This window comes from Bubalus bubalis, chromosome 24 (genome assembly GCF_019923935.1).
Source record: "Bubalus bubalis isolate 160015118507 breed Murrah chromosome 24, NDDB_SH_1, whole genome shotgun sequence".
Taxonomy (NCBI): Eukaryota; Metazoa; Chordata; class Mammalia; order Artiodactyla; family Bovidae; genus Bubalus; species Bubalus bubalis.
The window spans coordinates 23,896,161-23,908,308 of NC_059180.1; the positions used below are offsets into that span (position 1 = coordinate 23,896,161).

The window sequence follows — 12,148 nt, forward strand, 5'->3', positions numbered from 1 at the left end:
GAATATATCTGAATTAGAAAGTACACAAAAAAGAAAAATAAATTGTAAATGTGTGAAAGCAAGCATCAATGTTTATATATGAAAAAAATACCTTAAAAATTTTTTTTTAATTAAAAGAGAACACCATTGTGCTGTTGCTTCTAAATCTGATGCACGGGTTCCTAGTGGTCAGTTGTCGTGGTTGGTGAGCAGTAACTGAGCCAAGATGCTACAGAATTTTCTTGCTCTCCATCAGATTACTAAGAGGACCATAAGTACTGCTTCAGGCAGGCAGTTTGAAAATAAGGTTCCAAAGAAACAAAAGCTGTTCCAGGAAGATAATGGAATTCCAGTGCCTCTGAAGAGTGGGATAGCTGATGCCCTCCTGTATAGAGCCACCATGATTCTTATAGTTGGTGGAATGGCATATGCCATATATGAGCTGGCTGTGGCTTCATTTCCCAAGAAGCAGGATTGACTTCAGTTTATCCTCCCAGCAATGAGTTGGTTCAATTCCATTCAGCTCTCTGTGGGCCAGTAATCTGATACATAACCGAATTCTTTGGAGATCAGTATTTATTGACTGGTACTAACTGCCACCAATAAACCAGTCTTTACCATGAAAAAAAAAGAAAAAGAAAAAAACCACAACAAAAGACAACTGATGCATGAACTTTGCTTACTTAAATCTTAACCAATTCTAATATGGTCTTAACCTTTTATTTAACAATAATAACTACAGTGAGGTCCTTTGAATGAATTTTTAGTAAGCTGAATCACTCAAAATTATTTAAAATCATTGTAGATCATGACAAATTGTAAAACACAGCAAGTCTTTCAGCTGAAAAGGAGATAAGCTAACAAGTAAATTCTTAAAACATTATTAATGACTTTACTTTTATTAAAGGCAGTAAAGTAAAATTATAATAAACTCTGCCTTGGGTATAAATCCTGGAGAAGGGAATGGCTACCCACTCCAGTATTCTGGCCTGGAGAATTCTAGGGACTGTATAGTCCATGGGGTTGCAAAGAGTCAGACCTGACTGAGCGACTTTCACTTGGGTATAAATGAAATATTTAAGCTTAAAATAATGTAAGTTTTATCATACTTACTTGTCATGTTCTCCATAATTTTCAGCTACTTCAATGCTGTTGGAAAACAGCCATTAAAAATTAGTGAAAGAATATTATGCACTGGCGTGCATTTTCACTTGTTACCTGGGGTTCTTTTCCCAAGATTATTTGGAAAGTGGATCACCAGTTTATTTTCTTGGAAGATCTCTATATTGATTATTCAATGTATTTGTTACTGAGTCCAAGCTTGCTCTGCTCGCTGCACGACAGGCCGATGAATCTGAGAGACGAGGGGTTAAGGCAAGGAAGAGACTAATTGAGGAGCCAGCTGACCGAGAAGATGGCAGGCTAGTACCCCAAAATAACCATCTTATCTGATCTGGATGCTGGGTTTTTTATAGATCAGAGATATGGCAGGAGGTGAGGAATCAAAGTAAAAAGGCCATTCATCTTGCAAACATCTCCTAGAATGGCAAGCCTCAGGCAGAGATGAATTAATTTCTTCCTTCCTGCCATCTACAGGTGAACAGAGTTCTGAACAAGGGCACTTAATTTAACAGTCAGACAGAGGGGCAGGATTCTCTGAGGCAGGCCATTCTGTATGATTATAGTAGCAAAAGCAATGAAAAGCAAGTCAAAGAAACCATTTCCAAAATGTAGGAATTTGGCTTTTTCTGTGCAACAATTCCCCACTGTCAAAGTCCCTTCCACAATCTTGTGGGAAAAGGGGGTGACGATATTTCTGCTTAGTCAGATGGATCTTTCAGGGAGTGTCTGCCCTCATTGCCAGTGTTTCAGATGTTGAGATTTGTCTTTCATTTTTTAATTTTTTGGGAAAGTGTTTATTTCACACTGGTAGGCTTAGAAAAGCTGAACTTCAAATACATGAGACAGCACCTCAAATTAAGAAATTTAGACCTTTTCTATGTATGAAGTGAAAGTTGCTCAGTTGTGTCCGACTCTTTGTGACCCCATGGACTATACAGTCCATGGAATTTTCCAGCCCAGAATACTGGAGTGGATAGCTGTTCCCTTCTCCAGGGGATCTTCCCAATCCAGGGATCGAACCCAGGTCTGCCGCATTGCAGCCAGATTCTTTACCAGCTGAGCCACCAGGGAATACATAGATTCTATGTATGGGGAGATGCAAAAGTCAGGGCTCATTAAAATTATTTCCTTGGTATGTACCTCACCCATCTGGGGCCTGCAATCCTGCACTCTCAGTTTCCTCAGGGTTCACCATTGGGAGTGGCTGGAATGCTTGCAGTCTATGGACTGATAAGTGGCATGTATTCACCTTCCTTGGGGTTCACTGGCTCACATTGAAGGGCTGCAATTGCTGATTCATTCTTCAAGTCTTCCCCTCTTGGTCATGAATGAGCATTATCTGGGAAACATTTCATCATTAACTTTTGTCCCACATTACTAGACGGCTCATCCCAGTTCAGTCACAATTTCTTGATATGCCATTCCAGGTGTTAAGTTTTAGATCAGGCCCCATCAACAATTAAAAATTCTCTGGATTCTAACTATAATCCAGGAGACATTTTCCCTTGTTGCTTCTTCCCATACCTAGAATCAGAGTATTTTATACTATAAAATACAAATATTTTATATTACAAATGTGAGTTTCTTAAAATGTTTAGCCATAGAAGTTTTGTTGGAGGCCTGATTACACATTGGTTACTGCAAGAGACAACAATCTTATAAATTAAACTGGATATAAATAATGTAGGCAAAGACACAGTGCGGTAGGGAGACACAAAGCACAATATGAAAACAAAAAACAAATATAAATAATGATTAGATGATCAGTATAAGTAGTTGTAATCCAGTTGCAATAATCAAGTGACCAAAGGAGCCATAGCTGATTTAAAGAGCTATCTACAGTTTCATTGCACTGGCCATGAATACTTATGCATAGCCTAATCTTTGAGATGAGTGTGTGTTACTGGCAGAATTGACCAGGTAGAGAGAAAAAGATATATATTCCAAAAGGTATAATCTACCAAACTATTGGAAGTCATAATTAATTGGAGAAGTTTTTCTTTCACCTGGAAAACATAAATTTAAGCCAGTAATCCTTGAAATCTATAAAAATTACAACCATATTTACCAGTTTACTTAGGTTTTATATAAATAATCCTTTTTGTTAACAGCTTTATGAAGTCGTCAGGTTTCCCATGAGAATTCTTCAAGTTTTTATTCAGTTCAGTACTATATTTTGAAAGTCAGAAACTTGTAAAGTCTTTTTTATAAATCTTGAAGATGAGACATTTTGTAAAGGCATTAGAGTAAAACCATAACTGTCTACATTAACAAAAGGCTTTAAAAAAGACAAACTTTAATCTGATTACCGCTGTGACACGTAGCATTCTCAGATAACTAAAATTATGACTGATAATACTTTACCAAGACATAGCAGATTTGTAGGAACTCCCTATAATCTTGAGAATATCTGTACCATTTGCCATATTATATAACAAAGTTTATGATTCATTTGACAACACTTCCCTTAAACCAAACATACCAAATAAACATGATTAGTTTAATATCTCCCTTTGGAGTTCCTCAGGGGAACTTTGAAGCACCCCAAAGTTAGCTAGAGGTCAAAGGAACTTTATTATAGTTTGATTTGGGAAGACTTTTCAAAGGAACACCAAGTAACATTTTAAAATACAACCGACCATGGGTCACTGTGAAACTTGGCCAAAGTGACAATAAAGGGGGCAATCCTAAGATGGCAGAGGAATAGGATGGGAGAGCACTTTCTCCCCCACAAATTCATCAAAAGAACATTTAAACGCTGAGTAAATTCCACAAAACAACTTCTGAATGCCAGCAGAGGACATCAGGCACTGAGAAAAGCAGCCCAGTGTCTTCAAAAGGAGATGGAGAAGTCTTGAGACTACTGTAAAAATAAGACTGAAAACCAGAAGCAGGAGGCTTAAGTCCAAATCCTGAGAACACCAGAGAACTCCTGACCCAGGGAACATTAATCAACAGGAGCTCATCAAATGCCTCCATCCATACACTGAAACCAAGCACCACCCAAGGGCCAACAAGTTCCAGAGCAAGACATACCACAAAAATTCTCCAGCAACACAAGAACACAGCCCTGAGCTTCAATACAGGCTGCCCAAAGTTACTCCAAACTCATTGACATCTCATAACTCATTACTGGAGACTTCATTGCACTCCAGAGAAAAGAAATCCAGCTCCACCCACCAGAACACTGACACAAGCTTCCCTAACCAAGAAACCTTGACAAGCCACCCATACAACCCCATCCACAGCAAGGAAACTCCACAATAAAGAGAACTCCACAAATTGCCAGAATACAGAAAGACCACACCAAACACAGCAATATAAACAAGATGAAGAATAGAGGAATACCCAGCAGGTAAAGGAACAGGATAAATGCCCACCAAACCAAACAAAAGAGGAAGAGATAGGGAATCTACCTGATAAAGAATTCCAAATAATGATAATGAAAATGATCCAAAATCTTGAAACCAAAATGGAATCACAGATAAATAGTCTGGAGGATTGAGAAGACGCAAGAAAGGTTTAACAAGGACCTAGAAGAAATAAAAAAGAGTCAATATATAATGAATAGTGCAATAAATGAGATAAAAAACACTCTGGAGGCAACAAATAGTAGAATAACAGAGGTAGAAAATAGGATTAGTGAAGTAGAAGATAGAATGGTAGAAATAAATGAATCAGAGAGGAAAAATAAAAACGAATTAAAAGAAATGAGGACAATTTCAGAGGCCTACAGGACAATGTTAAATGCCTCAACATTCGAATCATAGGAGTCCCAGAAGGAGAAGACAAAAAGACCATGAGAAAATACTTGAGGAGATAATAGTTGAAAACTTCCCTACAATGGGAAAGGAAATAATCACCCAAGTCCAAGAAACCCAGAGAGTCCCAAACAGGATAAACCCAAAACAAAACACCCCAAGACACATATTAATCAAATTAACAAAGATCAAACACAAAAAACAAATATTAAAAGCAGCAAGGGAAAAACAACAAATAACACACAAAGGGATTCCCATAAGGATAACAGCTGATCTTTCAATAGAAACTCTTCAGGCCAGGAGGGAATGGCAGGACATACTTAAAGTGATAAAAGAAAATAACCTACAACCCAGATTACTGTACCCAGCAAGGATCTCATTCAAATATGAAGGAGAAATCAAAAGCTTTACAGACAAGCAAAAGCTGAGAGAATTCAGCACCACCAAACCAGCTCTCCAACAAATGCTAAAGGATCTTCTCTAGACAGGAAACACAAAAACGGTGTATAAACTCGAACTCAAAACAATAAGGTAAATGGCAACAAAATCATACTTATCAATAATTACCTTAAATGTAAATGGGTTGAATGCCCCAACCAAAAGACAAAGACTGGCTGAATGGATACAAAACCAAGACCCCTATATATGTTGTCTACAAGAGACCCACCTCAAAACAGGGGACACATACAGACTGAAAGTGAAGGGCTGGAAAAAGATTTTCCATGCAAATAGAGACCAAAAGAAAGCAGGAGTAGCAATACTCATATCAGATAAAATAGACTTTAAAACAAAGGCTGTGAAAAGAGAGAAAGGACGCTACATAATGATCAAAGGATCAATCCAAGAAGAAGATATAACAATTATAAATATATATGCACCCAACATAGGAGCACCACAATATGTAAGACAAATGCTAACAAGTATGAAAGAGGAAATTAACAGTAACACAATAATAGTGGGAGACTTTAATACCCCACTCACACCTATGGATAGATCAAGTAAACAGAAAATTAACAAGGAAACACAAACTTTAAATGATACAATAGATCAGTTAGACCTAAATGATATCTATAGGACATTTTGCCCCAAAACAATGAATTTCACCTTTTTCTCAAGTGCACACGGAACCTTCTCCAGGGTAGATCACATCCTGGGCCATAAATCTAGCCTTGGTAAATTCAAAAAAATTGAAATCATTCCAAGCATTTTTTCTGAACACAATGCAGTAAGATTAGATCTCAATTACAGGAGAAAAACTGTTAAAAATGGAAATATATGGAGGCTGAACAACACGCTGCTGAATAACCAACAAATCACAGAAGAAATCAAAAAAGAAATAAAAATATGCATAGAAATGGATGAAAATGAAAACACAACAACCCAAAACCTGTGGGATACTGTAAAAGCAGTGCTAAGGGGAAAGTTCATAGCAATACAGGCATACCTCAAGAAACAAGAAAAAATTCAAATAAATAACCTAACTGTACACCTAAAGCAACAAGAAAAGGAAGAAATGAAGAACCCCAGGGTGAGTAGAAGGAAAGGAATCTTAAAAATTAGGGCAGAAACAAATGCAAAAGAAACAAAAGAGACCACAGCAAAAATCAACAAAGCCAAAAGCTGGTTCTTTGAAAGGATAAATAAAATTGACAAGCCATTAGCCAGACTCATCAAGAAACAAAGGGAGAAAAATCAAATCAATAAAATTAGAAATGAAAATGGAGAGATCACAACAGACAAAACAGAAATACAAAGGATCATAAGAAACTACTATCAGCAATTATATGCCAATAAAATGGACAACGTGGAAGAAATGGACAAATTCTTAGAAAAGTACAACTTTCCAAAACTGAACCAGGAAGAAATAGAAAATCTTAACAGATCCATCACAAGCACAGAAATTGAAACTGTAATCAGAAATCTTCCAGCAAACAAAAGCCCAGGTCCAGACGGCTTCACAGGTGAATTCTACCAAAAATTTAGAGAAGAGCTAACACCTATTCTACTCAAACTCTTCCAGAAAATTGCAGAGGAAGGTAAACTTCCAAACTCATTCTATGAGGCCACCATCACCCTAATACCAAAACCTGACAAAGATGCCACAAAAAAAGAAAACTACAGGCCAATATCACTGATGAACATAGATGCAAAAATCCTTAACAAAATTTTAGCAATCAGAATCCAACAACACATTAAAAAGATCATACACTATGACCAAGTGGGCTTTATCCCAGGGATGCAAGGATTCTTCAATATCTGCAAATCAATCAATGTAATATACCACATTAACAAATTGAAAAATAAAAGCCATATGATTATCTCAATAGATGCAGAGAAAGCCTTTGAAAAAATTCAACATCATTTATGATAAAAACTCTCCATAAGGCAGGAATAGAAGGAACATACCTCAAAATGCTGCTGCTGCTGCTGCTAAGTTGCTTCAGTCATGTCCAACTCTGTGTGACCCCATAGATACCTCAACATAATAAAAACTATATATGATAAACCCACAGCAAACATTATCCTCAATGGTGAAAAATTGAAAGCATTTTCCCTAAAGTCTGGAACAAGACAAGGGTGCCCACTTTCACCACTACTATTCAACAAAGTTTTGGAAGTTTTGGCCACAGCAATCAGAGCAGAAAAAGAAATAAAAGGAATCCAAATTGGAAAAGAAGAAGTAAATCTCTCACTGTTTTCAGATGACATGATCCTCTACATAGAAAACCCTAAAGATGCCACCAGAAAATTACTAGAGCTAATCAATGAATATAGTAAAGTTGCAGGATATAAAATCAACACACAGAAATCCCTTGCATTCCTATACACTAATAATGAGAAAATAGAGAAATTAAGGAAACAATTCCATTCACCATTGCAACGAAAAGAATAAAATACTTAGGAATATATCTACCTAAAGAAACTAAATACCTATATATAGAAAACTATAAAACACTGGTGAAAGAAATCAAAGAGGACACTAATAGATGGAGAAGTATACCATGTTCATGAATCGGAAGAATCAATATAGTGAAAATGAGTATACTACCCAAAGCAATCTATAGATTCAATGCAATCCCTATCAAGCTACCAACGGTATTTTTCACAGAGCTAGAACAAATAATTTCCCAATTTGTATGGAAATACAAAAAACCTCGAATAGCCAAAGCAATCTTGAGAAAGAAGAATGGAACTGGAGGAATCAACCTGCCTGACTTCAGGCTCTACTACAAAGCCACAGTCATCAAGACAGTATGGTACTGGCACAAAGACAGAAACATAGATCAATGGAACAAAATAGAAAGCCCAGAGATAAACCCACACATCTATGGACACCTTATCTTTAACAAAGGAGGCAAGAATATACAATGGAGAAAAGACAATCTGTTTAACAAGTGGTGCTGGAAAAACTGGTCAACCACCTGTAAAAGAATGAAACTAAAACACTTTCTAACACCATACACAAAAATAAACTCAAAATGGATTAAAGATCTAAACATAAGACCAGAAACTATAAACCTCATAGAGGAGAACATAGGCAAAAGACTCTCCAACATAAATCACAGCAGGATCCTCTATGACCTGCCACCCAGAATATTGGAAATAAAAGCAAAAATAAACAAATAGGACCTAATTAAAATTAAAAGCTTCTGCACAACAAAGGAAACTATAAGCAAGGTGAAAAGACACCCTTCAGAATGGGAGAAAATAATAGCAAACGAAGCAACTGATAAACAACTAATATCAAAAATATACAAGCAACTCATGCAGCTCCATTCCAGAAAAATAAATGACCCAATCAAAAAATGGGCCAAAGAACTAAACAGACATTTCTCCAAAGAAGACATACAAATGGATAACAAACACATGAAAAGATGCTCAACATCACTCATTATCAGAGAAATGCAAATCAAAACCATTATGAGGTACCATTTCACGCCAGTCAGAATGGCTGCGATCCAAAAGTCTACTAGCAATAAATGCTGGAGAGGGTGTGGAGAAAAGGGAACCCTCTTACACTGTTGGTGGGAATGCAAACTAGTACAGCCACTATGGAGAACAGTGTGGACATTCCTTAAAAAATTGGAAATAGAACTGCCTTATGACCCAGCAATCCCACTGCTGGGCATACACACTGAGGAAACCAGAAGGGAAAGAGACACGTGTACCCCAGTGTTCATCACAGCACTGTTTATAATAGTCAGGACATGGAAGCAACCTAGATGTCCATCAGCAGATGAATGGATAAGAAAGCTGTGGTACACAATGGAGTATTACTCAGCCATTAAAAAGAATACATTTGAATCAGTTCTAATGAGGTGGATGAAACTGGAGCCTATTATACAGAGTGAAGTAACCCAGAAAGAAAAACACCAATATAGTATGCTAACACATATATACGGAATTTAGAAAGATGGTAACGATAACCCTGTATGGGAGACAGCAAAAGAGACACAGATGTATAGAACAGTCTTTTGGACTCTGTGGGAGAGGGAGAGGATGGGATGATTTGGGGGAATGGCATTGAAACATGTATAATATCATATAAGAAACGAATCCCAGTCCAGGTTCCAGTACAGGATGCTTGGGGCTGGTGCACTGGGATGACCTGGAGCGATGGTACAGGGAGGGAGGTGGGAGCGGGGTTCAGGATGGGGAACACGTGTACACCCGTGGTGGATTCATGTTGATGTGTGGCAGAACCAATATAATATTGTAAAGTAATTAGCCTCCAATTAAAATAAATAAATTTAAATTAAAAAACAAAACAAAACAAAGTGACAATAAAATATTTAAAGGCAAATTCAGATTATTTAAAAGGTATCTGTTATCAAAAATGTTTTCCAAGAAAACTTTTTTTCTAAACAGAAAGTAAAAAAACCAAATCCAAGTCTTAGGTCACTCCCATAAATCATTTACCCAACAAAATTTAATTCAGTCTTAGGAAACCCTGATCATGTATAACTGTTTTCAGTATTTTTTTTTTTCTCATATTGTCTACTGAAAGATGTGGTGACTTGCGGGGAGCTGGCGTGAGGACCTCCACCCATGGCAAAGGTCATGAGGAAGGAGGCTCGACATACGCAAAGGCGGGATCGAGCCTCAGGAGTCCCCCCGGATACTCTTGAGCATCTACCCCCCAAAACCAGAGTCTGCCTACTTTACTGCTTTGTGCTCCCACCTCTGACTTTACTGGGGGCTGCCCCCCACCACCATCTCTCTCTGATAAAGAGTTAACTTACAGCTCTGGTTAATAAAGTTCCTGGGCATTAGGAGTGTTTATATCCAAACCCCTCAGATAGCTCTCTAACTTGCCTGACAAATTTACCTGGACTCCTACAGCTATGCATACGATTGTTTACAGTCTCTCAGTCTCTAGAGGCACGGGAAGCTTAAGATATTCAAATAGCTTAGAGCCTGTCAGAGAGTTAGAAACTGTCAGAATAAAACTAGTAAAAGATTTCATTGATGAGCCAATGCTTGCTGCCAAGTTTCCACATCCCCTGTATTGTATCCTTGAATGTGTATTAATTAATATAGTTTGTATGTAGAAAAAATAAGTAGTGGCCTTGGTGTTAGCAACTTTAGACCCTTAAGGTAATAAATTCTTTCCTTTGTTGTAAACCCACTGCACCTCTGCCCTATAGGAATGCAGCTTTATCTAATACCTTCGGAGGATGGTGCCAAACCTTAAAATAATTACTCTCAGAGAAAATAAGTCTTATGGTTGACAAACCTTTGTCAAGAGTCATAAAATGTTAATAGGCCTTCTGGCCAGAAGATGATGTAAATCACCTAAACTATTTGTATAAGATAAATTTGCAGGAAAGAAACCCTGGTTTTGATAAGGATCAAAGACTGCTGACTTTGCATGGTTTCATGCCCCCTATTATCCTCTATGTACAACTTATGGTATAAAAGCCCCTGTTGAAAATAAAGCTACGGGCCTTGCTCACCAAAGCTTGGTCTCCCCATGTCATTCTTTCTTTTCACATTCCGGCTGAGTCTCCATCTGGAGTGTGGAGGTCCTCTGAGACCATTTATTTGCCTGGGCTTCTAAGACCCACTCGAGAAGGTGTCTAAGGTGGGGCACCTTCTGCTATTCGAGAGGGCGCCTGCGGCCTCCATAGTCAGAGCTAACCTGATGTCACAGGTTATATTGATTTTCCGTGTAAACCAAGCTACTTGGCCTTTTTTCTCCGCTGAATTTTCCTACTGAGCTATCCTCATTCTATTTCTCTTTATATTTCTAATTAATATTTAAATAAAGCTATAAGCTATTGTATCCAGTGAACTCGCTGAAGCCGTCTCCCCTTCGAATACCCTGGATCAGCCAGGGCTGGACCTCAGCAGTGACTAAAGTATGAAAGAGCAGATAAAACCAAGGAGGGTCCTGGAATGCAGGAATGGAAAAACCATTATCATCCTTCCCTCCCCTATATTGTAACTATTAAGGGATTTCAGGTCATCCTGAGCATTTAACCTGCCTCACACGGAGAAGGTATTTGCCTTACTCTTCCTCCACCCAGTATACGTGCCTCATCCAATCAGCAAATGACCCACAAGACCCCTATCCCACTCCTTGCACCCTGGGTATTCAGTTCAGTTCAGTGCTCAGTCGTCTCCAACTCTTTGCGACTGCAAGGACTGCTGCATGCCAGGCCTTCCTGTCCATCACCAACTCCTGGAATTTACTCAAACTCATGTTCATTGAGTCGGTGATGTCATCCAACCATCTCATCCTCTACCGTCCCCTTCTCCTCCCGCCTTCAATCTTTCCCAGCATCAAGGTCTTTTCAAATGAGTCTGTTCTTTGCAGCAGGTGGCCAAAATATTGGAGTTTTAGCTTCAGCATCAGTCCTCCCAATGAACAGTCAGGATGGATTTGCTTTAGGATGGACTGGTTGAATCTCCTCGCAGTCCAAGGAACTCTCAAGAGTCTTCTTCAACACCACAGTTCAAAAGCATCAGTTCTTTGAAACTCAGCTTTCTTTATAGTCCAGCTCTCACATCCATACATGACTACTGGAAAAAGCAAGCCTTGACTAGACGGACCTTGGTTGGCAAAGTAATGTCTCTGCTTTTTTAATATGCTGTAGAGGTTGGTTATAACTTTTCTTCCAAGGAGTAAACATCTTTTAATTTCATGGCTGCAGTCACCATCTGCAGTGACCCTGGGTATAAAGGTGGACTAGGGACCCCTAGTTCAATGTCAGTTCTCCCTTGAGCTGGCACACTGTTCTAACAAATAATAAACTTTATTTCCTTCTCACTCTGTCTCATGT

At 38.3% G+C, this 12,148-nt stretch overlaps 1 protein-coding gene across 1 annotated transcript; it reads left to right on the forward strand.

Moving 5' to 3' along the window:
* The first annotated feature begins 205 nt into the window (after window positions 1-205).
* LOC123331610 (cytochrome c oxidase subunit 7A2, mitochondrial-like) lies at window positions 206-585 on the forward strand. The gene has a single exon (XM_044936157.2). It carries the CDS (start codon window positions 206-208, stop codon window positions 455-457), a length of 252 nt encoding a protein of 83 aa, XP_044792092.2. The 3' UTR covers window positions 458-585.
* Window positions 586-12,148: the final 11,563 nt, after the last annotated feature.

Excerpts from the sequence above, each read along its gene's own strand:
- LOC123331610 (XM_044936157.2), top strand. The coding sequence starts at position 206 with ATGCTACAGAATTTTCTTGCTCTCCATCAGATTACTAAGAGGACCATA.